Source organism: Phocoena sinus, chromosome 1 (genome assembly GCF_008692025.1).
Source record: "Phocoena sinus isolate mPhoSin1 chromosome 1, mPhoSin1.pri, whole genome shotgun sequence".
In the NCBI taxonomy this organism is placed as follows: domain Eukaryota; kingdom Metazoa; phylum Chordata; class Mammalia; order Artiodactyla; family Phocoenidae; genus Phocoena; species Phocoena sinus.
Window position 1 is genome coordinate 9,330,293 of NC_045763.1, and position 27,925 is coordinate 9,358,217.

The window sequence follows — 27,925 nt, forward strand, 5'->3', positions numbered from 1 at the left end:
CGGCGGCGGAAGGACCCGGGAGCCGCAGGGACGGGCCCGCAGGGAGCTGCCCGGACTCGGAGAGGCGGCGGGTTCGGGCGAGTCTGCAGGAAACCCTTCCCCCCGGCAGCACGGCGCGACACCACCCCCGGGGCGGGCCCAGTGCGTGGCAGCGGGATCGCCGACCCCGTCGGGAAGTTTCCAGCCTGCGAGCGAGCGGCGCTGGACACGCCGGACGTTCCCAGACACGGACCATGCGGCTCCAGCTGCTCCTGGCCCCGCTGGGCTGGCTGCTCCTTGTCGAAACGAAGGGTGATGCCAAGCCGGAGGGTGAGGGCTCCGGGCCGGGGGCGGGAGGGGGGATCCGGGGCCGGAGGTGGGGTGGGGGGGATGGGGGCAGGTGGGCTGGTCTGGGGGCTGCCTCCATTAGGACCGGCCTGTAGGGGAGGCCTGGGCTTCCGAGGGGTTCTGGGTTCAGGCCAGTTGTCCACTGACTCAGTGGTGACTTGGACAAGGCACTTCCCCTCTTAGGGTTGCGTTTCCCACTTTCGGGCAGCTGGAGGGGAGGAACGGCCCAAGTCCCGTTCATTACCCAGAGGGGCAAATAATAATAGCACTCATAATAATAAGGACGATAACTACGTTTGTGGGGCACTGGCTATGAGTCAGACGTCGATTAAGCAGGACCCTAACCTTCGGAAGTGCATCCTTCTGTCATTTCCATTTTCTAGCTGGGAAAACTGAGGCTCCAGAGTTGATTCACTTGCCCAAGGTCACACCGCTTGTGGGCTTTGAAATCAGGATTCACACCTAGGCCTCATAACTATGGAGTGCGGGGCACCTGGGCGGGGTGGGAGACAGGAGGGGTGGCTCACATCACAGAGCCGTTTGTACTTTCACCCGTGTCCTCAGTGGTCTGCTCTGCCCCTCCCAGGTGGGTCTTACTCTCTCCGGGTTGCACATGAGGAAACTGAGGCCCAGACAGGTGTAGTGACTGCCCAGGGGGATCCAACTTTGGAGCGGTGGGTCTCAGATCTGCTGGACTCCGGGTCTAGTGCTTTTTCTACAACCCCAAGGCAGATTGGATTTCAAAGCGTGTCCCACTATCCTGAGCGGGTGCTACTCTCCTCCCCAGCCCTCCCTGGACCACCTGCAGGGCCGCCCAGTCAGCATCTGAGAGCCGCAGGAGGACACAGACCACTGGCAGTCCCAGCGAAGCAGAGCCAGACTGACCACACCCTCCATCATCCCCCGTTCCCCTTGGTCCACTCTTCTAGGGAAACTGGGAACCAGAGTGGGACAGGATGGTAGTTTAGCAGACCCTTGGGCCAGGAAAAGGGCTGGGAACCACCATTTCTTGAATACTTCCTTTGTGCCAGGTTCTGCCCAAGGCCACGCGTCTCCCGTGGTAAAACAGTGGTGCTTAATCTCCACGAGGCTTGCTGTTCTAGCCTGCAAAACAGGTGTGATGATACCTGCGTCCTAGAGCACTTGACAAGGATTCCGTGGGATGAGGCCTGTTGGTGAGAGTTCAGCTCAATGCCCAGCCCATAAAGGCATTTTCTTTCTTGGCCCAGCGCTGCCAGCTTTCCTGGAGTATCCCAGCAGGGCAGTAAGACAGGTCAAAAAATACAGTGAGGGAGGTGCTAAGCACAGGGCTGGGCTGGTGGTGTGTGCAGAGGTCCTGTGGCCTGGGTCCAGTTGCTGGCTTTTTTTCCCCCTGGGCCTCTCTTCCCTCTGCTTTTGCTGATGTAGGCTCCCTCCACCCCAGACCATCCCAGGAGAAAAACTCCAGCTGCCCAGGGAGGTGATGAAGCCTGGGAGATGAGTTGGAGGGACCAAATTGATGACAAGGCTTCAGGTGCCCTGACCCCTAGCAGGTGACGGGAGGGGACAAAGTAGACACAAGGCAGCCCCCACAGAGGGTACAGGATTCAGGGTGTTGCTGAGATAATCCAGGTAAAGCACCTAGTAGATAGTAAGCGGGTCCCCAGGCATGTGGCGAAAGTCAGGCCGCTCTCAAGTTTGAGGCCCTGTGCTTCCCTTGCTCCATTCAGAGCCTTTTGATACATAAGGAATCATTGGCCTCATTTTACAGATAGGAAGACTGAGACCCTAAACGGTTAAACACCTGGTCTCAGGTTGCCACAGCTGATTGGAAGTGGCATCATTGACTGGGACTCAGAGCCTCTGCTCATTCCTGCTGACCCCCAGCTCCAGATGGGGGGGCAGGTGTTGCCGGGAGATACACGGATAGAAAGAGGGACAGTTGTCCCTTTCAGCGTGCTCCCAATCTGAGGGAGGACACAGAGCTCCTCACCCCAGTGGACGCCCAGTCTGATGGGGGAGACACAGCCCTCTGCTCCCAGAGAGCCCTGTGCCTGAGGGAGGAGACAGTGCCCTGCGCTGGGGGGGCCCCAGACTGATGTGGGGGAAAGAAAAAGGCCTTCAACAAAGCGGCATCCAAACAAGCAAATTTGCACAGAGCTGAGGGGGTGGGAGAGTCCAGGAGCAACATGGTCCGTCCTTCTTCTTTTTTTTTTTTTTTTGCGGTATGCGGGCCTCTCACTGTTGTGGCCTCTCCCGTTGCGGAGCACAGGCTCCGGACGCGCAGGCCCAGTGGCCACGGCTCACGGGCCCAGCCGCTCCGCGGCACGTGGGATCCTCCCGGACCGGGGCACGAACCCGCGTCCCCTGCATCGGCAGGAGGACTCCCAACCACTGCGCCACCAGGGAAGCCCCCGTCCTTCTTTTTGTAGTTGCTTCTGGCTGAGACCCCCTCTCTCCCTGGGCCCATGCCTTTCCCTGCAGGCCTTCATCTGGCCACGGAGAGGGAAGGAGCAGCCCGAGCCTGATGGCCGCTGAGACCTGAGACTCCCGGGATGCCGGCTGGGCTTGGGTCGGAGCTTCAGGTCGTGCTGTTCTGCCGCAGGAAATGGAGAAGCAGGCAGACCCAGCTGGCTGTGTGTGTGTCGGGGTGGGGGAGTCTCAGGAGCCCTGAGGTGGCGGAAATGAGTGGGAGGCCAGACCTGGGGAAGAGGCAGGGCTGGCTCCAGCCCTGGGAATCCCCATCTCCTGGCTTCTGTTCCAGCCCCAGGTGGGTGTGGGGGATGGGAGAGGAGCTTCATTCATTCCCGCCTCCCCAGAGAGCAGACTGGGTGTGTCATGACCGTACTGTGCCTTGGGAGCCAAGGCCACACGCTGACCATCCACCCCCTTGCCTGGACCGGCACTGCTTGGGGAGAGGAGGTGGCATCTGAAGGAGCACAGCCGAACAGGGCCTGAGTCCTCAGCCTTCTCTTAGGATCCCAGAGAGATGTCTGCACTCCCCGCAAGGCCCCCGTGCCCCCCCCCAACTCCCCGTCATTCTCACTCTCAGGAAGGCAGCTCCTCTCCATCCCTGCCCCCCAGAGCAGCACTTCAGTTCCCTGACCAGGGATTGAACCCGGGCCCTTGTCAGTAAAAGCGCAGAGTCCTAACCACTCCTGGACCGCCAAAGAATTCCCTGGTACTATTGTTATTACTCCCATTTTACAGATAAGAAAACAGAGGCACAGAGAGGCTAAGTTACTATCCCAGCAATCTGTGGCAGTTTGCCACTCTACTCTGCTCTCTGGTTTGTCTCTGATGACCCTGGATCATGGGTCATCCATCTGGGGAAACCACTGCTGGACTTTGAGCAGCGGGTCAGGGGGACCAAGAGCCCTGTATGTCGGGCCTCATGTGGGCCCTGGCCTCAGCCCAAGGCGGCTGGCTGGGCCAGAAAGAAGCAGGTGGGCGGGGCCCTGGGCCACGTTGTCACCCTGTAGGCTGCCCAGAGCTCTGGATGTGCGGTGAGTTGGGAAGAGGCCTCATCCAGTGACTGGAGCGGGTGCCCACACTGGGGAGGCCTGAGAGAAGGTGGCTGGAAATGCTGGATTCAGTCTACAGCTGGGATTCCCAGCATTCCGGGATGTTGGACAGGGAAACAGTGTGGTGAAGGGCATGGGCATTTGGAATTCCAGCTCGTTTCCGTCTCACTTCGAGGTCCTGTGACCTCGAGGTTATATAGCCGCTCTGTGCCTCAGTTTCCTCACCTGTAGAAGGGGGGGTAGAAATATCCCCTACCGCACAGGGTGTTGATGGTTAAATTTGATAATGAATGTAACACGCTTCACAAGGTGCATGGCATCTAGAAAAGGCTCAACAGTGCTAGCGCTTACTAGTCATCTCCACAGGGCTCCTGAAGGCCAGACACTGCACCTGAGGCGCAAGTCACACTCACTCCGAGTCCTGGGGAGGGGGAGGGACACCAAGGAAATAGAGACGTGGGCCTGGCCTGGCAAAGGGAGGAGGAGGTTTGTACCGGTACTTCACCTACTGTGCACACGGAGACTTCACGGGCCGAGGACTGACTGGGTAAGGGGATGAGATTGAGGAGGGCTTCCTGGAGGAAGTGGCCTGGGGCCTTTTCAGGGGAAGGAGCAAGCTTTGCAGGCAGGACAAAGGAATGGGGTGCTGGCTGGGTTCAGCGATGCAGTTTCATGGTGTTGAGGGGTGATGCCAGGGTCCCTTAGGGGAGGGGCCTGCCTTGAGTTCTCTTGCTGTGAACCACCTCCCAGGCCCCTGCACTGGAGCCCAGAGTCGGAGGACCAAGGGATGGGTTGGGCCAGCGGTTTCTAAACGTGGCTGACATCAGAAATCACCAGGGGAATGTAGGACAAATCCAGACTCCTGGGTCCATCTCAGATCTGTGGTCCTGGGGCCCAAGAATGTGGATTTCACAGCCTCCCTTGTGATGCCAATATGCAGGCAGGTTTGGGGCCCTCTGCACTGGGGGATTTTGTGGGGTCCTTGGCCAGGAGAGTGGGCGTTGTGTTGCCCAAGGAACCCAGGATTTGTTAAGGCACCATTGCGAGCACCTGGCAGGAAAACTGAGTGGAGACAGGCTGGGCATGTGGGGAGGGTCCAGCATGGCCTGAGCTGGACAGTCTCATTAGACGGTTGGAGATGGATGCCTGGCCACGTCCCAGGCCTGAGCGGTGCATGCAGAGGTGAAGAGAGGGGATTCTGGGTCCGGGTACCTGTGTCCAAATCATGGTGCTGCCACTTCGTGGCTCCCTTGGGCAGGTTACGGTGTCTGAGTCTTGGGTTCCTCACTTCCCCTCCCCCACTTCCTGACTTCAGGAGCCCTGGTCCAATGGAGAATCCAGAATCTCACATAGATACACACGCTGGCTTTTTCCATCCATGAAATGTGACACTCTTCCTGTCCCCAGCAGCCCCTGTTGTCGACAAGAGGGCCTCAGAGCTGGGGCTCTGGCTCTGTTTGCCTGAGGGCAGACTTAACCATCCTGGCAGGAGCTGGGGGGAGCCCTTCCCCAAGTGTGAGCAGCACCCCTCTTTCCAGGACCCCAGGGTCAGATGGTGAGGTCTCCCCTCTCCATATCGGCCTAATGAATCCACCCGCTTCTGCCCCAGGTCTCTGGACCCACCCGCAGCAGATTCTTGCCAGTCCTGGCTGGGCCACCTGGCACCAACCCCTTGCTCTGGGACCAGCAGCCTGCCCCTCGGCTCAGCCAGCTCTGTCAGGCTGGACTCCTTTGTTCTTTTAGCCCAGGCTCCTCCTGACTTCCTGGGGAGGTCGAGGTGGGAGGGCCTTACCTGCCTGTGCTGGCCTGGCCACTTGGTGAGTCTGTTCACCCAGAAAAGCGTTAAGACCTGGACCCCAGGGAAGTAAGGCTCACCTAGTGAAACAATGATGGGCGCTGCAAAGTGGGGTCCTGCCCTCTGCCCAGAGAGAGGTCAGGAGAAATCCAAGAAGGCTTCATAGAGGTGGTGGCAGGGAAGAAGTATCGCTGGCCCTGGGACCTGGAGGAAGGTTAGAGAAAGAGCAGAGAGAGGGAGCCCTAGCAGGAGGGAGGAGCCCAGCCAGGAGGAGGGCCCACTCAATGGAGGGAATGAGTGTGTCACCAGGCCAATCAACGGGGGGGCCTTGAATGCCAGAGCAAGGCGTTTGCCTCTCAGTAATAAGCACCAATAATAGCTTAGTGTGTGCCAGTATCCCAACAGGGATTTTACAGGCCTGATCTCATTTAATTAGTCCAGCAGCCCTGGGAAGTAGGTACTACTACTATCCCTATTTTACAAGGGGGAAACCAGCTCAGAAGGGTCAAGGACTTTCCCGAGGTCACACAGTTGGTAAGGAGCAGAGCTAGGAGCCTAACCAGGCCAGCTACAGGAAATTTCTTTGTTTGTTTCTCCTGTGCAGCGTGGCATGTGGGATTTCAGGTCCCCGACCAGGGATTGAACCAGGGCCTCAGCAGTGAAAGCCCGAAATCCTAACCACTAGGCCACCAGGGGACTCCCAGAGCCTTCACTTCTCGTAGAACACAGCCTCAAAGTATGGTCTGGGAGGTGCTTCTTCACGGCTCCCAGAAATGGCATCTGGGAGTGTTTTCAGCAGGTTCTGTTGCAGAGGTGAAGCCACACTACAGAGCCCAGAGAGGTCCCTCGTTAAAAAGGTAGCATAGCCGCTCTGGCCAAAGGCCAGGATTTCAAGTCAGTTTCCACTGCAGGCCAGCTCTTATTGGTTCTCACAGTGTTGGGAGAATCCAAGGCCAAGTGAGGCTCAGCAAGAAAGTCTGTTGGGATTGATTAGCAATGTCTGCCCTGAGTGCGGGCATGGAGAGCTGTGATTGTTGCCAGGCTAATGTCTGATATCGGCCAGAGAGGTCCTCCTGTTGTTCAGCATTCAGAGCAAATCCTTTCCTCTGCTCCTAAATCCAGAGAGACCCAGTCTCACAATGCAAGGTGTAGACACCTCTGCTCTGGGTACTTCCTGCCACATTGGTCAGTTACCAGATGAACGGAGCCCTGAAGGAGAATTGGGAGACCCAGGTTATGTCCCAGCTCTGTCATTAACCAGCTGAGTAATCTTAGGTGTGTCTCTTCCTATCTGGGCCCTGGGCCCTTGTCTATAATGGGTTGACATGAAGATACGTCCTGTGGGATTTGACACATCCCGCTGGGCACGGTCATCCATTCCTGCTGTCACCTCTCTTCATCCTTCATTCCCTTCTCTGTCCCTAGACAACCTTTTGGTCCTCACGGTGGCCACAAAGGAGACCGAGGGGTTCCGACGCTTCAAGCGCTCAGCTCAGTTCTTCAACTACAAGATCCAGGTAAGGGGCTCCCCAGGTGGGGCAGAGATAGCCGAGGGGTGGTGGGAGAGTCCAGGAGCTGGATGTCTGCCTTTCCCAAACTGACTTGGGCCCAAAGGGAAATCTTCTGGAAAAGTAAGATGGGAAGAACATAAGCAAAGTCTAGGAGGTGCTGGAGACAGAGGGTGTGTGGAAGGTGAGACTCGAGAGGTATGTGGGCATACTCATGTTAGTGCATAAGACTCACCTGGGGACCTGTGGCTAGTTTAGAGGGTAGGGCCTGGGGATCAGCATTTCCACAAGGCCTCCCAGGTGATTTGGGGATGCCCTTGTCTGGATATCTTACCTGTATAAACACTGCTGTAAAGAAACACAAGCTAACGCCATGTCCATTGGTGGCATGGATTTCATGTCCTGTGCATGCAGTCTGTGGGGCTGAGCCCCGCAGGGAGAGATTCCTCCATTTCACTGAGTGTGCTGAGTGCCTCCTTGTGTCAGGTGCCGTGGTTGGCACTGGGGACAGAATGATGGACGAGACAGACCAGGGCACTGCCTACACAGCTTGCAGTGTAGTGGCTTTAAGCCAGAAAGAAAGTGTATTAGTTTGTGGCTTCCCTGGTGGCGCAGTGGTTAAGAATTTGCCTGCCAGTGGAGGGGACAGGGGTTCGAGCCCTAGTCCAGGAAGATCCCACATGCCGAGGAGCAACTAAGCCCACGTGCCACAACTACTGGAGCCTGCGCACCTAGAGCCCATGCTTCGCAACAAGAGAAGCCACTGCAATGAGAAGCCCGCGCACCACAATGAAGAGCAGCCCCCGCTCGCCACAACTAGAGAAAGCCCGTGTGCAGCAACAAAGACCCAACGCAGCCAAAAATAAATAAATAAAATAAATAAATTTTTAAAAATTCATTATAAGAAAGTGTATTAGTTTACATAAATGAGGCTTGAGGCAGCAGGTTGCTTCAGGCATAGCTGGATCTAGGAGTTCAAGCAGCATGGTAAGGGCCTTGTCTTTCCATCTCTAGGCCCTGTTTGTTTTCATTTGCAGACATGCTCTCTCTACATGGTAGCAGGATGACCACCAGCCATAGACCCACATGCCCCAGCTTCACAACCTCAGCAGAACAAGACAACCTTTCCTTACTTTTAACAGAACAGTCCCAGGGAAGACTCTGATAGGCCCTACTTGGGCTACATGCTCAAACTCATGGCTCTGGGAGAGATGGGAGACTCTGATTGGCCAGCCATGGTCACATGACCACACCAGGAGCCTGCTCAGCCCCACAGATGTCTTAGAATGGTTTCCCACGGGGAGGGGAGGAGATGCTGGACACAGACAGAAGCACAGATGTGCACTGTCCAGGTGGGGTTGGAAATTGAGCTGGCCAGATCTTTTCTTTACCAAAAGCTCATGTTAAGGGGCCTTTCTCTGCAGGCGCTGGGGCTGGGGGAGGACTGGCATGGGGAGAAGGAGATGTCGGCAGGTGGAGGGCTGAAGGTTCGACTACTGAAGAAAGCCCTGGAGAAGCACGCAGACAAGGAGAACCTGGTCATTCTCTTCACAGACAGGTAGGCAGCTGAGAGGTAGAGGAATATTCTAGAATGAGGTCCTGCCAGGGCATCAGGGATGAGGGGGGTTACTCTAGCTAAGGTTGCCTGCAGTTTTAAGGGGTCTGTGAACCCCAGAAAAGACCCATGTCCACTCTTGGTGAAAAGATGGGTGGGGGGACCTGCCCAGGTATGGTGAGCTATGCTTTGAGTGTGAGATGGGCACAGATTATGGGAACCACGTCTCTGCCCAGGAAGGGGGTGGAAACGTGGTGGGCAGGGACAAAGGCAACAGAGCAGATCTATTTGCCAGACGTGGCCTGGGGCTGGCGTGGGAGGAGGGGGGGAGCCTTGATCCTTGGTCTCCTCCTGCCTGTACCCTCCTGAGCCCCTGCCTCCCTCTCCCCCGCCCCGCTCTCCCCCGCCCCTTCTCCTCCCTGTTCACCTCTGCCCTGCCCTGTCTTCTCCCGGCTCTGGCCATAGCTACGACGTGGTGTTTGCCTCGGGGCCCCGAGAGCTCCTGAAGAAGTTCCGGCAGGCCAGGAGCCAGGTGGTCTTCTCTGCCGAGGAGCTCATCTACCCGGACCGCAGGCTGGAGGCCAAGTACCCGGTGGTATTTGACGGCAAGAGGTTCCTGGGCTCTGGAGGTGAGGGGCCCGGGTGCGGAGTGTGTGGCAGGCTGGGCAGGCTCCAGAGGGGTCCGTCTGCTGCCTGGGTGCGGATCCCCCCTGGCTTGACATCCCATGCGGATGGCTCACGGGTCCTGAATGCAGAATGACCTCAGTAGCACTCCTGATTTTTTAACCCTTAAATCAGCTTCTCTGCAATCTTCCTTGTCTCATTCAATAGCCCCCCATCTGCACAGGGCAAAACAGGGAGTCGGGAGTCACCCCTGATTCCTCCCTTGCCTTCCCGCACCTTAGTCCATCCGCAGGTCACACCACTTCCAGTTCAAAAGATCCCTGGAATCTGCCCTCTCATGTCCACGCCCCTTGCCGCTGCCTCATGGGGCCCCTGGCATAGGCAGTGGTCTCCTAACTGCTCTGCCAGCCTCTACCCTCGCCCCTTCCAGTCCATCTTCCACCCAGCAGCCGAATGCGAGTCTGCACACATCACTCAGTGACTTCCTACTGCACGGAGAATAAAATCCATATTTTATTCTGGATTCCTCTGTCCAGCCACGGAAGGGGGATCCACCCCCAGGGACCACGTTTCCCCATTGGCCAAGAGAGTTAGCACAGTCCAGATGGCCTGGCCCTGGCCCAGGGGTAGAGGTGTCCCCTAGGGCAGGGCCCTCCCTGGCTGCCCACCTTCTCCTTTTTCTCTTCCCTTCTCACCAGTCTGCACTGTAGCCTGGGGGCTGTGTGGGCCTTACCCTCTAAGCCCTCCTATACTGTGTGACCTTGGCTCAGCCTCTGCCCTTCTCTGGGTCAAGTTTCTCAGATAACTTCTCAGACAAAAGGGGCTCCAAGCCTATGCCCCACCAGCCCTGCTCTCCTGGGCTTCTGGTCTAATTCATTTATTCACCACCTGTGTGGTGCCCAGGACCTGAGCTGGTGCAGCTTAATGGACAGCACTGATTTTTCTCTCTGGGCTCAGTGGGAACTTGTCACCAAGTGGCATTAACTGGCAGGCTGTTTCCAACCTGTAGACATCACCTCTTCTCAATCCAGGAGGGCTTCTGAGAGGAGGCGGGGCTTATGGGTAAGGAAGAGGGAGGTGGATGAGAGGGGAGGCTGGGAAGAGGCCCCTGGCTTAGAGGCCGGAAGCTAAGTGTCTGTCTCTGTGTGTCCCCCACCCCCAGGCTTCATCGGTTATGCCCCCAACCTCAGCAAACTGGTGGCCGAGTGGGAGGGTCAGGACAGTGACAGTGACCAGCTCTTTTACACCAAGATCTTCTTGGACCCGGAGAAGAGGGTAAGAGGCAGTGGGTGGGACTGTGGGATCTTGACGCTGGATTCCCCCAGACCAGGTGGCACTGGGAGCAGCCCCTGCCCCCCAGGTCTGACCCCCTGGGTTGGGCATTGACACTCCATTTATCTATTCTTCAATTCATTCATTTTTTCAGCAGGTATTTATTGAGTGCCTGTGGTGTGTGAGACACTGTCAGGTGTAGGGCAGGGATATGGCAATGAACAAGACAGTTGGGGTCTCTGCCCTCGTGGACCTTCAATCTGGGGACACAAGGAATTTACAGCCTCATGTCAGGTGGTGAGGATGGTCATGAAAGGAACTGACAGGCTGAGCTGCCCCTGCCCAACCCTACCTGGAGGGTTTCTAGGGGGCTGATGTGATCTTGGCTGGACCGGGGCCCCAGAAGCTAGGCCTCTCAGCCTGTCTCAAGGCAGGGATCATTGGGGAATTCCCTGGTGGTCCAGGGGTTAGGACTCTGAACTTTCATTGCCGAGGGTGCGGGTTCAATCCCTGGTTGGGGAACTAAGATTCCTCAAGCCACGTGGCAAGGCCAAAAAAAGAAAAGCAGAGATCATTGAGGGGAATGGAGGCAGTAGAACTGGGCCAATGTAGCCCCAAAGCCAGCCGGTGTCCTCTGGGCAGGCAGGAAATTTAGGGAGCCCTTGAGGGGTGTCAGTATTCCTGGATTCTTCCCTGCTTACCCGCCCAACCCCTGTTTTTTCTGGGCTGCGTGATGTAGGGTAACTCACTTTCCCTCTTTGGGCCTCGATTTTGGTTATCCATGAAATAATGAAATGAAGCAATTGGACTTGTGCAGTGGAAACTATGAACTTGATCTTTAGTTAGCTCAGTCCTTCCTCCTCCTTCCCCTTTGCCTCCAGAAACCTCCATTGCTAGCAGAAACCCATGGCCTAAAACAAAACAGTGGAGCTGTTCTCTGTGGGATGAAGGCTGAGCCTAGAGTGTCACTTGGCCTGGCCTAGGGCTCCATGAGACACAGTCAGATCTCAAAGAGGCAGCATTATGCAGTGAACGTGGACCTCAGGGCCAGGCTGCCAGGCTCAGATGCCAGCTTAGCCAATTACTAAGTGTGTGACCTTGAGCAAGTTATCCAACCTCTCTGTGCCTTGTTTGTTTGTTTTTTAAAATTTTTATTTATTTATTTTCTTACTTATTTGGCTGCGTTGGGTCTTCGCTGCTGCACACGGGCTTTCTCTAGTTGCGGCGAGCGGGGGCTACCCTTCGTTGCGGTGCGCGGGCTTCTCATTGCCGTGGCTTCTCTTATTGTGGAGCACGGGCTCTAGGCACGTGGGCTCCAGTAGTTGTGGCACGCGGGCTCAGTAGTTGTGGCTTGTGGGCTCTAGAGCGCAGGCTCAGTAGTTGTGGCGCACGGGCTTAGTTGCTCCGCGACATGTGGGATCTTCAAGGGTGTTGTGTGGATTAAATTAATGTACATATAATACTTAGGATGTGATTGGCACATAGTAAAGTGCTAAACAAGCATTTGTTAGTACTATGGTTGTTGTTGTAGTTGAACCAGCTGTTTCCTTGGATTCCTTCCAGTTCTGAGAGTCCCTGGTTCTCTGTGAATAGAGCCACTAGACTAGTAGATCCCAGGGTCTTGGCCACTGGCTGGCCTTCCCAAGGCTCCCAGCTGCCCTGATGTGACAGGGCAAAGTGGGTGTGGGGAAAGGAAGTGGCAGAAGTGGGAGGACAGATTCCCCACACTGGGTGATGGAGCCTTGTCCTCTGCCAGGGCCTGTCCCTGCTGCAGCCTGGTGCCCTCTTTCCTGCAGGAGGGGATCAATATCACCCTGGACCACCGTTGCCGTATCTTCCAGAATCTGGATGGAGCCTTGGGTGAGCAACCCTGACAGGGAGGGGGATCCTGAGAGGAGTGGTAAGGAGATGAGGATTCCAGGCAGGGCCCGAGCCGAGGAGGTTCCTCTTGGGTTGTTGTGCGGGGATGTCGCCCACCTCATCCCCAGGTCCCCAGAGACCACCTGGATGTCCTGTGGGGGCGGAGCTGTGTCTCTCTAGGGGTGGTGAAAGGAGGGCTAAGAGGCCATTCCAGAGAGCCTGCCAGACACCAGGGCTCAGCCTGGGAGGAGCTGGGTGTTGCACTCAGCGGGTAACTGATCCCTGCCCTGCATGACTGGTCTTTAGAAGTGAGCCTGCTTCGCCTCCTTCCCCTGCCCTCCCACCTCGCAGGTGAAGACTGCCTGCGCTGGGGGCAGGGAGTTGATGGATGACTTCGGAAGCAGAGAGGCCACTTGGCCCTTGAAACCACAAATGCCGGTGGCTGGTGATGACATTGCTCTGCCACTACCTTGCTGGGTGACCTCAGGCAAGACACACACACACACCCCTCAGGCCTCAGTTTTTCCATGCTTAGAAAAGAGAATTTGGACCAGATCACTGATTGGTGATTTAATGGGGTAAATGGACCCCTTTGAGAATCTGAGGAGAGCTCCGGCTCCCCTCCCAGGGAGGTGCAGAAGCATTGCACGCTTTGGCCTGTGGGTTCCGGGAGTTTGTGAACGTATGTTAAGAAGCTGGGTCCAGACCACCTCTTAGGTGGATCGGGAGCTTGCACAGAGGGGCTCCCATCACATGATCACCTACCACAAAAGGCCTCCCAGCCCGGCATCTTCTCAGGCCTCTGGGAAAAGGCCCTTCTGCCTTTTTTTTTTTTTTTTTTTTAACATTTTTTTTTTTTATAAATTTATTTATTCATTTATTTATTTTTGGCTGTGTTGGGTCTTCGTTTCTGTGTGAGGGCTTTCTCTAGTTGTGGCAAGCGGGGGCCACTCTTCATCACGGTGCGCGGGCCTCTCACTGTCGTGGCCTCTCTTGCTGCGGAGCACAGGCTCCAGACGCGCAGAGCTCAGTATTTGTGGCTCACGGGCCCAGCTGCTCCGTGACACGTGGGATCTTCCCAGACCAGGGCTTGAACCCGTGTCCCTTGCATTGGCAGGCAGACTCTCAACCACTGCGCCACCAGGGAAGCCCCCTTCTGCCTTTTATAACTGTCAGGCAAGGCAGCGTCCTACCCGCTGTCTTACGTGCAGACTGACCAGGTCAGAGCTAGGGTATTGGGACCCTATGGCAGGGGCTTTCTCCACCGGGACAGGATCTGTCCCTGCCCGACCCAGGCCTCCCTGCTGGTTGAACTGCACCTGGAGCTGGGATGTTCCAGGTCTTTGCTTGCTCCCATCCTCTGCTTCTGGCTCTAGTAAGTAATCACAACAAACAGTAGGGGTTGCCATGGATTCCACGCTTACCATGTGCCAGGCGTGGTGCTAAGTACTCGCAGGACACGGAATCCACCCACTCTAACCCCCATTTTACAGATGAGGAAACTGAGGCTCAGAGAGGTGAAGTGACTAGCCCAGGGCCTCACTGGCGGAGGCTTTGGATTCTAGCCCATCCTGTCAGCCCTGGAGCTTGGCCTGTGGGCCTGATGCTGGACAGGTCTCTGCTTTCTGCCCCCACAGATGAGGTGGTGCTCAAGTTTGAAATGGGCCAAGTGAGAGCAAGGAACCTGGCTTACGACACCCTCCCAGTCCTGATTCATGGCAATGGGCCTACCAAGGTAGGGAGGGGCCCCAGCTCCCGGGGGGAGAGTGGGATGGGTGTCCAGAATCCCAATTGTACTCCCACTGTGACACCACAGCTTCTCCTTGGGGTCAGGGCCACCCACCTGGGACCCACTCATTGCCTCTGACCTCACATCTGAGTTCAGTGTGGTGCCTTCTCTCCTTACTGTGGTGGTTGGTGATGCCCTGTCCATCTCTGCTGGACCACAAAGGAGGCTCCTGTCCGTATCCAGGCCCAGACTGGGCTGCCCTGAGTCATCTGTACTCTGCCACTCCCGGGCAGGCTTGTTTCTACATTCAACAAACATCGATTGAATGTTCGTAGCAGGGCCTGAGGACTCGCCAGCCCTGAACAGGACAGACTGTTCCCTGTGCTCCCAGAGCTACAGAAGGGGCGGGGGAGCAGGCCAGACCCAACTGGCCCCTGGGGAACGGGCCCCTGGATCACAGCACATTTCTTGGAGTGTGGTCCTTGACCACCCTCGTCAGAATCACGTGGACGGAGGGGAAGGAGAGGGTGTTCAAATGCAGATTTCCTGATGCCACCCAAGAGCTGCTCATTTGGAATGTCTGCAGGGGTGGGGCTCAGGAATCTGCATTTTACAAGCTCCCAGGAGATCCAAAGATGAAGAAGCACCAGAGCACTGAGTCCTCCCTTGGCCCTCCCTCAGAGCAGCTTTGGTGATCTCCAGGGGGACGGACATGCTCTCCAAGTCCCACCCCAAATAAAGCCACATTTCTGTCCCCTTAGGGGAGGCTGGGGTGCAGGCCCACAAGGGGCCCAGGGAGATGTGCCTTGTTGGTTGGAGGGGGCGGGGGGGGGGCTGAGCCTGTTTCCTCTCAGACCCCTCGTCTCCCCACAGCTGCAGCTGAACTACCTGGGCAACTACATCCCACGCTTCTGGACCTTTGAGACGGGATGTGCTGTGTGTGATGAGGGCCTGCGCAGCCTCAAGGGCATCGGGGTGAGGCTGCTGGACCCCGGGGTTCCGTCCCTCGGGGAGGGGAGGATGGTGGATTCTGGAGACTCTGTTGTCTTTGGTGGGAGGTAAAGGGGTCACCTCCCTGTCTGGGGTTCCATCCTCCCCCGCCTCACCTATGCACCTCCTCCTGGAAACCTTCTCAGACTACATGCTCCAGCTTCCCCCAGATGCCTACGTTCTGGTTTCTTCTGTCTGGTCCTTCGGGTACTCCTGCAGCCTTCTCCCCATCCCACGAAACTCACTCCTCATTTAAGGCCCACCTCAGACCCCATGCCAGCCAAGCCCTCCCGACGGCGTGCCGTCAACCTGTCCTCGCTCCAAGTCTGGGCTCACGCTGCTCTCGTCCCCGGCAGGCACGGCCTCCTGCTGTTTCCCTGCCAGTCCCTGCCTCTGCCATCTGCACATCCTGCTCGGAGCGCCCCGTCCCAGGCCCCTTTCCTGCGAAGTCCGCAAGCGTCTGCCTGTGGCTCCAGATCCCTCAGGCCATCCTCGGGGCTCAGCGGTGGCGCAGTGGCTGGACATCGCCGGACTCTTGTGCCGCCCTCTCCCCATGCAGGATGAAGCTCTGCCCACGGTCCTGGTTGGTGTGTTCATCGAACAGCCCACGCCGTTCCTGTCCCTGTTCTTCCAGCGTCTCCTGCGCCTCCACTACCCCCGGAAACGGCTGCGGCTTTTCATTCACAGCCATGTGAGTAGCAGGCACTTGGTGGGGTCGCCGTGTGGCTTGGGTCAAGGGCTCAGCCTCACAAGACGCCCTGAGACCGCTGAGGAAGTGACTGAACGAGGGTTGTCTGGGCCAAACGGAAGCGGGCAGTGGGCTGTATCCCCAGTTGCTGGGTTCACTCTGGAGTCAGACTGGCCGGGTTTGAACCCCAACGTCATTGCTTATATTAGCTGTGTGACCTTGGGCATGTTATTCAACCTCTCTGGGCTTCAGTTTTCTCATCTCTTAGGTCTATTAGATAGGGATAATGTTAGAGCAGGCCACATAGAATTCCTGCAAGCGTTAAACAAGTTGCATAGTAGGTGCTCTCAGCTGATGTCATTGTCATTGTTTCCCTTCCTGGTCCAGGCTGTCTTTCCTGATTTGACCTGGTGATGGTCAAATTGGTTTTCATTCTTTGAGTACCTTCTGAGGAATCGGGGAGGGCCTGGAGGCCTGCTACTTTGTGGCTCGCAGGGCTAGCTCCCTCCCTTGCCTGCCTCTCCTTCCCAGCCAGATAAAGTCCCACCTCTCAGCTTTTGCTGAGAGAAGCCAGATACGCTCTCCAAATTCTACCTGCTGTTTAGCCTCCTTGCCTTCCCTAGAGTCTTCTCAGCTGCCCCGTCTAGGGCCACCCCTTTCCGAGACCTCTCGGCCCTGACTGTCTGCACCCCACCCCCAGGGACCTGTGGTCCCCCACTCAGCTCAGCTCTGCGTGGGTCACAGACATTCATTCAACTGTGCCACCTGGAAACAGGACGAGGGTGTAGGTCCTGCCCTTGGGAGGCTCCCAGCTTCCCTGGAGACATCAAACCTCACACGCATGAACTGTGACTTTGTATAGAAAAAGAGAACTGTTCCAGGCAGTCTTTGAGGACCTACTTTGTGCTCTGCCTTGTTGAGTCCTTGCAGTGACCCCGTGAGGGAGGCATGACCGCCCTCCCATTTTACAGAGGAGGGAACTGAAGCTGAGACGGGTGAAGTGACTTGTCCAAGTTCATGTAGCGAATCAGGGCAGAGCTGGGTTTCTCTCTGAACCCTGGGTTTGTTCCTAAACACCCTGCTCCTTCCGCTTCCCGGTGCAGGGGCTCCAGGTATAAACTGTTTTTCTGAGTGCACTTTGAAGATCGCCTGGAGCATTTTATAGCAAAGCAGACCCCCCTGGGCCACACCCTGGCCCAGCAGAATCAGCGACTATGGGTGTGTGGCTTGTGGGGTGAGGGGCACTGTCCTGGTGACAGAGGCTCTTAAGAGGCCTGTGGGCCTGGCCTGGTCAGAGGAGGATGGTCCAAGGATGGCCAGGAAGGGCACTCCAGGCAGAAGGTCTGGCGTGGGCAGAGTTCTGGGGATAGGAAAGCAGATGGCCAGGGATGCCCCAGGAATGACGGAGAGCAGCCTGCAGTAACAGAAGGTGCTGTGGTCCCTGGGGTAAAGCCTCATCCTCACCCTCCATCCCCTCACCCCCAGGAGCAGCAACATAAGACTCAGGTGGAACAGTTCCTGGCAGAGCATGGCAGCGAGTACCTGTCTGTGAAACTGCTGGGCCCCGAGGTGCAGGTGGCGAACGCGGACGCCAGGAACATGGGCGTGTGAGTTGGGGGTCGCGGCAGAGGGGCTGCAGTATCCGGAGCACCAGGCGGGGAGACAGGTTCAGAAGGCTGTGTGGTCTCTAGCAAGTCCTGCCCCTCTCTGGGCCTCAGTGTTCCCATCTCTCAAACGGGGAAATAGTTGAGCCAACCTCGGTGCTCCTGGGAGGGGCTGAGCACTGTCAATTGGATTCAGGAAGCAAATGAGAGAAAGAGGAAGGACTGGAGGCCCAGAGTAGATAAATGCTGACAATAGAGAAACAATCTCTGATTTTTTTTTCCTTTATCATTAAAACAAACAAGTAATTTGTGTTGACTATAAAAGAATTAGAAAGTCCAGATCCGAGACTGGCAAATGTTTTATAAAGGACTAGCTAGTAAATCTGTGTAAATTGGCTTTGTGGGCTCAGCCGTGACCACTCAGCCCGGCTATTGGAGCATGAATGAGCGTGGCAGTGCTCCAATAACATTTTATTTATCAACACTGAAATTTGAATTTCATAGGATTTTCACATGACTTCTTTTGATTTTTGTTTTCCCCAACCATTTAAAAATGTAAAACTGGGGCTTCCCTGGTGGCGCAGTGGTTGAGAGTCCGCCTGCCGATGCAGGGGACACGGGTTCGTGCCCTGGTCCGGGAGGATCCCACGTGCCGCGGAGCGGCTGGGCCCGTGAGCCTTGGCCGCTGGGCCTGCGCGTCCGGAGCCTGTGCTCCACAGCGGGAGAGGCCACAACAGTGAGAGGCCCGCGTACCGCAAAAAAAAAAATAATAAAAAAAATAAATAAATAAAAATGTAAAACTGTTCTTACAGAGTTGTGGGATGGGGTGGGGAGGGATGGATTGGGAGTTTGGGATTAGCAGATGCAAGCTATTATCTATAAGATGGATAAACAAGGGCCTGCGGCTTCCCTGGTGGCGCAGTGGTTGAGAGTCCGCCTGCCGATGCAGGGGACACGGCTTCATGCCCCGGTCCGGGAAGATCCCACATGCCGCGGAGCGGCTGGGCCTGTGAGCCATGCCCGCTGAGCCTGCGCATCCGGAGCCTGTGCTCCGCAACGGGAGAGGCCACAACAGTGAGAGGGCCGCCTACCGCAAAACAAACAAACAAAAACAACAAGGTCCTACTGTATAGCACAGGGAACTATATTCAATATCCTGCAATAAACCATAATGGAAAAGAATATGAAAAAGAATGTGTGTGTGTATATATATATATATATATATATATATATGTATAACTGAATCACTTTGCCGTACAGCAGAAATTAACACAACATTGTAAATCAACTATACTTCAATAAAATAAATTAAAAAAACACAACAAACCGTTCTTAGCTCATGAGCTAACCAGGCAGTGGGCTAGATTTGGACTGTGGCCCGTAGTTTGCTGAGCCCGGCACCAGATAAACAAAAAAAACATAGATTTTTTTTTTTTAATGTAACTATTGTTGACTTACAATATTGTGTTAATTTCAGGTGTACAGCTTCAGATTCTTTTCCATTATAGGTTATTATAAGATATCGAATATCGTTCTCTGTGCTGGAGAGTAAATCCTTATTTTTTATTTTATATGTAGTGGTTTGTATCTGTTAATCCCATACTCCTAATCTATCTCTCCCCCTCCCCTTTCCCCTTTGGTAACCATAAGTTTGTTTTCTATGTCTGTGAGTCTATTTCTGTTTTGTAAATAAGTTGGTTTGTATTAACTTTTTTAGAATCCATGCATAAGTGATATCACATTTGTCTTTCTCTGTCTGACTTACTTTACTTAGTATGAGGTTTTTAAGGCTTTGGGTACAAGTTGTCAAACTCTCCTCCAGAAAGGCAGAAACAGTTTACCCACAGCCCCGGGCAGTGTAGGCACCTGTCAGTGGGCCTGCTCTCGCCAGTAGCAAGGTTTTCAGGGCACTAGACACCACTTGCCAGGTTCTGGGCCTTGTCTTGACAGCTCTGTAGCCCAGGGGTTGGGTCTCAGAGTTGGGAGGGACCTGGAGGTGGCTGGTCCCAACCTGCAGCAGGGCCGGCCTGAGCTCCCTAAAGACCCTTGGCTGGTACCTGGTGATCGTAGATATGGGCAATGGTTGGCGACTGCAGCCTGGGGGTAGCTCTGGGATCCTGGGTGGGGAGGCTGGCGCCAGAACCCTGTCCCCGCTGACCCTGTGTCCCCCTCCCTGCAGGGACTTGTGCCGGCAGGACCGTGGCTGCACCTACTACTTCAGCATAGATGCCGATGTGGCCCTGACCGAGCCCAAAACCCTGCAGCTGCTAATCGAACAGAACAAGTGAGGCTTGGGTGGGCTGTGCCTGCTGGAAAAGCAGGCCCTCGGACCCAGGGCTCACGATGTCCCTGGGCCTGGGCCTGGGCCTGGGGTGGGAGCCCCTCCCCTGTCTTTCTCCTCCTCCCCCTCCTTGGCCTCACCTATGACCCCAGGCTTTTCCCAGCCTGGCTACCTTGGTCTAGGACGTTCCCCACCTCCCGGCCACAAGCCCCAGCCTCACCCCCCCACTCCCATCCCCCCAACCCCCCCCCCCAGCCTTTCCTGGCTGCCCTGTGGGAGGGAGCTGGCACCAGATGGGCCAGACCCAGCTCCAGGCCCTACCCTAGGGAGGTGTTTGCAGGGTGAAGGCACTCTCCCTCCCCTTCCCCATACCTGGGTCTGCCCCAACCTCCCCGTGGCAGAGGGACTCCCTCTGAGTGCTTCCTTCCCCAGGAATGTCATCGCCCCGTTAATGACCCGCCACGGGAGGCTGTGGTCGAACTTCTGGGGGACACTGAGTGCAGATGGCTACTACGCCCGCTCCGAGGACTACGTGGACATTGTGCAGGGGCGGCGTGTGTGAGTACCTGCAGGATGGGGGGCACCCTCATCTCTTTCCCTCCCCAGTATTCCTGTCCTGTTGCTCTCAAATTCCTGTTTAACTGAAGAAAGGAAGACTGCAGTCAGACACACAGAAGGACTTTCTGATTGTTATCCTGGGCCCATGTGCCCAGGGTAGGGGAATCAAATCACCACCATCGTGCCCTCCCAGCCTGTGACTGCCCCTTTCCTCCTCCCCCTGACCCCCAGACTGTGACCCCTCGCCATCGCCTGTGGCCCTCTCCATCTTCCTTTCTTTACTTTAGCGGCGTCTGGAACGTGCCCTACATCTCAAACATCTACCTGATCAAGGGCAGTGCCCTGCGGGCTGAGCTGCAGGAGATGGACCTATTCCACCACAGCAAGCTGGACCCGGACATGGCCTTCTGTGCCAACATCCGGCAGCAGGTTAGCCCGGGCTGGGCAGTCAGAAGAGGCCCTGTTGACAGGGAAGATGGGCCACCTTGTCACCATAGGCCCTGCAGCTTCTGAGATCCCAGCAGGGCTGCTTCAAGGCTGCCAGGCCCTGGTGGGGGCACTTGGGGCCCCGGGCATGAGGGCTGGTCCTCGGGATCTGCAGGATCATTTTTTTCACACCACCTCTTTTATTTGCATTTTCGACAGAGCCTAAAGAAAACTTTCTACCTAAAACTTTCCACCTTTACTCCAAGTAATGTGCCCGAGATGCCCTTACCCTATCCCCATGCCCCACCCAATATTATTATGTGGTTATTTTAAAGACTATAACGGCAGGGTAATATTTCCCCTGTGCCCACAACTAACTCCAGGATCAGAACACCATCCTTTTCTTTTGCACATTCATTCTTTCATTCCTGTTCAGTCCTCCAGGGAGTCTTCCTTGATTGCATCCCCAGTGTCAGGCCTCATCCAGGCACTGGGGAGATGAGGTGAACTCAAATTCGGTGGGCAGAGGAGGCTGTAGTTGTGCCCCCACCCCACCCCTGGGGGCGTGCAGGGGAGAGGGAGGGTCTCTTCCATCCGGCCCGTTCTCCCCAGGATGTGTTCCTGTTCCTGACCAACCGGCACGCCTTCGGCCACCTGCTGTCCCTGGACAGCTACCAAACCACCCACCTCCATAACGACCTCTGGGAGGTGTTCAGCAACCCCGAGGTGAGGCCCTTCGTGGGTGGGCAGGGGTGGGAGCGGAGGAGACCCCAGTGATCCTGTGGCCTGAGGAGCCTCCCTCTCACAGCCTGACCTTGGCTGGGACCCCCCCACCCCCGCCGCCTCCCTCTGCCCCAGGGGGCTTGTTGGGCAGGATTTCAGTGGGGAGAGGAGAATATCTCCAGAGGCAGCGCCGTCTGGTGGAGGAGGGACCAGGAGTCAGAGGCCGAGGTTTGTGGTCCATCAGCTGTGACTTAGTTGAGCCTCTCCACCTTTGGGGCCTCGGTTATCTTAGCTCTAAAATGCGTGTACTGTCCCAGCCTGTCTCACCTCTGAGGGTGTTGTGATGACAGCATCCCTAGACGTTGCAAGCTTGTGGCTGATGTGGGCACATGTACATACCTGCAGGCAGACCTGTACACACACACACACACGTGTACACGCACATGCAGACACCCCCTCCTGCAGGCACACTTGTGGGCCCATCAGCTCACATGACCCAATGCCACAGACACATACCGGCTCCCCCCCCCCCCCCCGCCCCACCCCCCAGGGGGCTTGCGGGGCAGAACTCCATCTTGGAGCAGCGCATGCGGTGGAACAAGGGGTGAACCCGAGCTGGCCCAGGCAGGCCCGAGAACCCCACCTCTCCCGCTCCCCACAGGACTGGAAGGAGAAGTACATCCACGAGAACTACACCAAGGCCCTGGCAGGGAAGATGGTGGAGATGGTAAGGACTGGAGGCCGTTTGGGAACAAAGCTGCTGGATTCACATGCGGCACCTGCTGCAGGGAGGGGGACAGACAGCAGAAGAACAAAGCCGGCTGACCTGGGCGGGGAGAAGGCACCTTTCTATGCTCTGGCACTGCTTGGGGTGAGGGAAGGGACAGTGGGATGGGCCCCCTCCTCTTGCGGGCACTTTCCAGCTGGAGTCTGCAGGGGCCTGGGGGTGCCTGACGCTTCCTCCCTGGCCTGAACAAGAAAGAAGACAATATCCCCAAATGTGGTCTCAACTGTGGACCGTGGGCCTAGGATGAGAAACAAATGCTTCTCTGCTTCTCCCGGAGCCTGCGGGCCTCTGCTCCCTGGGGGCACTGGGGATACGCACGTCCCTTTCCTGGCCCTGGCCCTGGCTGCTCTTGGCTGAGAAGGGCCAGCTCTGAGCTCTGCTTCCTTCTCCCTTCAGCAGCTCACTGAGCCCCTGCTCCCTGGGGCCGCTGGTGGGGACATGGAGGGCCCACAGACTGGAGTGTGTGGGACCGGGCATAGACCACGTGATGGGCCTTGCCTGCGGTGGGTTCTGCAGAGGGCCGTGGGGGCAGGGGGAGAATGCGGTGATACCACTCTGGACCCTGTGACCGAGTCCCCGCCCTCCCCAGCCTTGCCCGGACGTCTACTGGTTCCCCATCTTCACGGAGACGGCCTGTGATGAGCTGGTGGGAGAAATGGAGCACTATGGCCAGTGGTCTCTGGGAGATAACAAGGTAGGGGTCCCAGGCGCCTGGACCGCGGCTGATGGGGGCCGCCCCTCCCGCCATGCCTGCCCTCTGGGCTCTTTTCCTGGCAAGCCAGCCAAGCTCTCTGGGACTCTTGGAGATGGGGGCACTGGCAGGGGGGCCTGCAGGTACTGAGGAGTAGAGGGATTGAGAAATGGGATGGGGTGTTGGTCCTCAAGCTGCCACTGCCGCTGGGTGACTTTGAGCTACCTTAAGCTTAAATGGCAGGTTTTCCAGTTCCTGCTTTCTCATTAGAATGATGTAGCTTCCTTCCCCAGATGAGGCATGGATGGAGATGGGGGAGGAGTGAGCAAGTGTGGGACGCAGAAGCATTAGGAAGCGACAGCAGTGCCAAGTTCACCAGACAGCGGAAGCAAGGGGCATGGTGGATGTGACAGGCTGTGCACTCCCTGAAGGAGGGATTCATACCTGCACCCATCTTGGAAAGTTCAGGAACCATTTTTAAAGGCACATGAGCCCCTGGGCTTCTGTGCCTCAGAGACCAGCTAACCTTTGGGCTGGCAGCTTGACTAAGCAGCGGTTCTGGTTACTGCCTAATCTACATGCTTGGTGGCACAGCTCACCTGCAGAACCCAGTAACTCGCGTAGCCCGTGTGTGAGGTCTGGTGAACCCTTGTGCTCCACTGACCGGGCCAGCCCTGGGATGCTAGCGCCCCAGCTAACCTGTGGCCTTCTGCCTTTGTTTCCTGTGCTGTGTAACAAATCACCACAAAGTTTATCAGCTTAAAACAACACCCATTTATTATCTCCCAGTTTCTGTGGGTCAGGAGTCCGGCTCAGGGCCTCACAAGGCTGCAGTCATGGTATCAGCCGGGATTGGGGTCTCATCTGAGGCCTGGGGTCCTTTTCCAAGCTCATGTGGCAGAACTCATTTCTTTGCAGCTGTAGAATTTCAGGCAGCTTCCTCCTTCCAGGCAGTAGGACACAGAGTCTCCCTCTTCAAGATCCTCCTTGAAGGGCCCACCCGGGATGAGTTCCTTTTTGATTAACCCGAAGTCAATAGACTGCTTACATTAATTACATCTGCTCATCCCCTTCACTTTTGTCCTGTAACCTAACCTTATCCCGTCGGGTTCACAGGTCAAAGGGAGGGGATTAGACAGAGCCTGTACACCAGGGGGCTGGAATTCCAGCGGGGTGGCAGGGGGCCCATCTTAGAGTTCTGCTTACCACACTCTCCTTGGTCACTTCCAGGACAACCGCATCCAGGGTGGCTACGAAAACGTGCCGACCATAGACATCCACATGAACCAGATCAACTTTGAGCGGGAGTGGCACAAGTTCCTGGTGGAGTACATCGCCCCCATGACGGAGAAACTCTACCCGGGCTACTACACCAGGGTGGGCGTGCCTGGGGTGCAGCCAGGATGAGGGCTTGGGGTGGAGTGGCTAGGGCTTGTGGGGAGGAGGGTGTTCCTGGCTCGGGGGAGAAGTGATGGAATATTTGGTCTCCAGGAATGAAGTCTCCTCCCATCAGATGTGAGGCAGGGCCCCGGGAGGCATCTAGGGTAATGGAAGGCCACTGGGCCTCTAGCCTCTGACTCACTCCTTTGCATCTTTCTCTGTGTACTTAAATCCTGCCTCAGTGACTCCTATACTAGCCCACCAAACAAGCCCCCAGTTAGCTGGCCAGTGTGCCCATTCCTTCAGCTCCTCCGTCATGTGTCTTTTGACTGTCTCTTTGGCTTTTGCACTCCTTCTCTCAGTCACCTCCTCTTTAAATGGTTTTCTCCAAATACCTGCTTTGAGTGTCTGGGCCTTACCCTCAAGGAATCACCGGCCAGAACGGGTCGTGAGGATTAAGTTCATTTCCTCCCTTCTTTTTCTCCCCTCCTGTCCTCTCCAGCCTCTCTTTCTCCCTCTCTTCCCTCCTTTCCTCCATGTCCTCCCCTTCCTTCCCTTTCCTTCTTTTCCTTCCCTTCCTGCCCACATTTTAACTGAGAACCTTTTCTGTGCCACGCACTGGAGAACACAGCATAAACGGACCTGCTCTCCCGGCCAACGTTCCAGCGATTGGATAAGGGGTCCCTTCTATGCACCCCTGCCTTTTCCAGCCTTCCGGGGCCTCTCTCTAACTCCACTTCTCTTGTCCCACTTCCTCGACGCAGGCCCAGTTCGACCTGGCCTTTGTTGTCCGCTACAAGCCTGACGAGCAGCCCTCCCTGATGCCACACCATGACGCCTCCACCTTCACCATTAACATTGCCCTGAACCGGGCTGGGGTGGATTACGAGGTGAGGGCGGGCCAGGGGGAGGGCTGGCTGGGGAGTACTCACAGTGTGGTCGGGCAGAGGGGCCCAGGGTATGCCGGTGCCAGGGAACCCGAGAGACAGGGTTCCAGGTCCATGGGGACGGCTTCTTGGAAGGGGTGGGTTCAGAGCACAATTTGGTGGGAGGGAGAAGGCTTTAGACATAATAGAGCAGCGGCACAGGAGGACCAGGACCAGACTGCCTGGACCTGGGTCCTGCCTCTCCCCTCACCAGCTCTCTGTAACATATAACCAGGCACGTTTCTTAGCATCTCAGTTTCCTCACGTCTTAGATGGGAAAACCCAGAGGGCCCCCCATAGAATGGTGAGAATTAAATGAGTCCATCCAGGTAATTGCTTACATGGACCCATAATGAGTACTCAAGGAATGATAGCTATTAGTAATCCAAAGCTTAGGGTTTTCATCATTCTTGAAAGTAAGATGCAGCTTTGGGAATGACAGGACAGAGTTAGTGCAGGTGCGGGGCACAAGCTAGAGGCCAGAGGGGAGGGCTGAGGAAACCAGGAAGACGTGAGGGTTTCGAAGGAGCAGTTGAGGGCCTCAGGGCCCCAGGGAAGGCCTCTAGGTGTGATCAACTAGGGAGCCAGCCATTCATTCATTCATTGACTCCTTAAGCTACTATTTTCTAAGAGCTTTTTGGGACTCAGTCCTGAGCAGGCACTGTGAAGGACACCCATAAAAACACCTATCATTTTTTTGAGAGTTTACAATGTATCAAGGTTCTCATAGGGGATGATGTTGCCCCCCTCCCTGAGGGGGACATTGGTAATACCTGAAGTTGTCACAACTATGGGGGTGCTACTGGCATCTGGTGGGTAGAGGCCAGGAATGCCCAGGACACCCCCCGTAAGAAAGAATTATCTGGCCCATGGTGGTGATAGCTGTACAGCAGTGTGAAAGTACTTAATACCACTGTACACTTAAAAATGATTATGGTGCTAAAGTTCATGCTACGTGTATTTATCCCAATTAAAAAAAAAAAAAACGGGGGGCAGAATTATCTGGCCCAAAATGTCCGTAGTGCTGAGGTTGAGAAACTGAGCCCTAAGCTCTTACTTGTATCATCTCATTTAATTCTTACCACCCTGTACAGTTTGATGCCCATTTTCCAGAAGGGGAAACTGAGGTTCAGGTTGGTCACAGAGTTAGTTGGCGCTGCCCAGCGCTGCCTACCTGCAAGGCCAGCGCTCTGGATCCCTTGCTCTTTGCTGAGTGTCTTCCTTAGGCAGCTCATGGCCATCGCTCTGCAAGACATCCCCAGGCAGGCTGTGCTGAGAACCCCTTGGCTGTGATGGCTCAGATGGGAGAATGGGGGTAGTAGGGGAAGGGCCCAGCGTCCCATTGGGGAACTGGTGCTTCCTGTTGGGGAACTGACACCTCCTGTCTCCCAGGGCGGAGGCTGTCGGTTCCTGCGCTACAACTGCTCCGTCCGAGCCCCACGGAAGGGCTGGACTCTCATGCACCCCGGGCGACTCACGCACTACCACGAGGGGCTCCCCACCACCAAAGGCACCCGCTACATCGCAGTCTCCTTCGTCGATCCCTAATTGGCCCGGCCCGGCCACCACAGACCTTTTCCTCTTTGTCAACAACCGCTGCCCAGCAGCCTCTGGGACCTCGGGGTCCCAGGGAACCAGATCCAGCCTCCAGGCTCCTGACCTCTCATTGCTCTTGGAGCCGCCATCCGAGACACTGGGCCACAGGCTAGAGGCAGAGCACACCTCCTTGGCTGGGACTTTCCTGGTGCTCTGGACACAGCCCCGGGAGAAACTGTTCACTTTCACTGCTTTGTAGCAACTCGTCCTTTCCCATCCCTCTTCCTGAAAAACCCAGTCCCACTTCCTCTGCTTCTTCCAAGGGGCAACACTTGAGCAGAAGAGGGGCTGACCCAGCTGCCCAGAGAGACTCTCGGGGTGAGAAGCCACGCCCCAGAGCTTCTCCCCGGCAGAGCTGCAGCCCCGAGGACTTCTGCTTCAAGCTTCAGGGTTGACACCGAGACCTGGATCAGACTCAAGTCCCCACCCTGACCGTGGGACTGCTGAAGCCCCATCCTCCCTGGCTCCTATCATGAGAGCAAAACTCTGTCCCTTGGAGACGGTGACTCAGAAAACCTCCTGGGAGACAGGAAATGCACGGATGCCACAGCTCCATCCTCTACTTGACCTTTTCTGGGGGCGCAGAGCAGGGAGTGGTGTGTCCAGACACTGCACTGCGTCACCCTGTTCTGAATGCCTCCAGAGAGGGACAGACAGAAACAGGAGAGTTTCTACTAAAGGTCATTCAAACCACTGAGTGGGAGATGCTGGGGTGGGTGGGTGTCTGCAGGGAGAAACTTTAACAGCTCACGATTGGCAAGGAAGGCCGGCCGTGGGTGACTTGGCATATTGGGTCAGGCAGATTGGGTGACTTGTGTTTCCCATACTCAGTCACGTGTGATCTCCATGTCCTTTGTATATTCCATAAATCCTCCGTATAAGCCAGGCACTGCTACCTGGGGCACACTGTGTCATCTTTTAAGATCTAAATCTGGTGTCACCCTCCTCCAAAGCCTTCGCTTACCACCCTTCTTGCAAACATGACTGTCAGGGAACAGTGAACTTCTGCCCCACCATACCCTGGGCAGATTTGTAGCACCAATAACACTTCAGGGCATTTATTAATAATAAACAGTAACCTCTATCCATCCCTGCTCTGGGC

The 27,925-nt window shown here is 56.1% G+C and overlaps 1 protein-coding gene across 4 annotated transcripts; it reads left to right on the forward strand.

Moving 5' to 3' along the window:
• PLOD1 (procollagen-lysine,2-oxoglutarate 5-dioxygenase 1) lies at positions 1-27,911 on the forward strand. Of its 4 annotated transcripts, XM_032631442.1 has the most exons (20): positions 46-309; positions 7,051-7,142; positions 8,558-8,691; positions 9,154-9,317; positions 10,475-10,587; positions 12,381-12,444; positions 14,082-14,179; positions 15,047-15,148; positions 15,723-15,854; positions 17,337-17,458; positions 19,635-19,739; positions 20,169-20,294; positions 20,582-20,723; positions 21,333-21,446; positions 21,579-21,671; positions 22,105-22,170; positions 22,820-22,924; positions 24,152-24,298; positions 25,066-25,191; positions 26,620-27,911. In XM_032631442.1, the coding sequence occupies exons 1-20, from the start codon at positions 234-236 to the stop codon at positions 26,773-26,775; spliced, it is 2,277 nt and encodes a 758-aa protein (XP_032487333.1). In that variant the 5' UTR covers positions 46-233; the 3' UTR covers positions 26,776-27,911. The 4 variants fall into 4 exon arrangements, with proteins under 4 accessions (XP_032487339.1, XP_032487326.1, XP_032487348.1 ...); XM_032631448.1 differs by lacking the exon at positions 21,579-21,671 and having other exon boundaries at positions 1-309; XM_032631457.1 differs by lacking the exon at positions 21,579-21,671 and having other exon boundaries at positions 43-309; positions 24,152-24,244.
• The last annotated feature ends 14 nt before the right edge of the window (positions 27,912-27,925 follow it).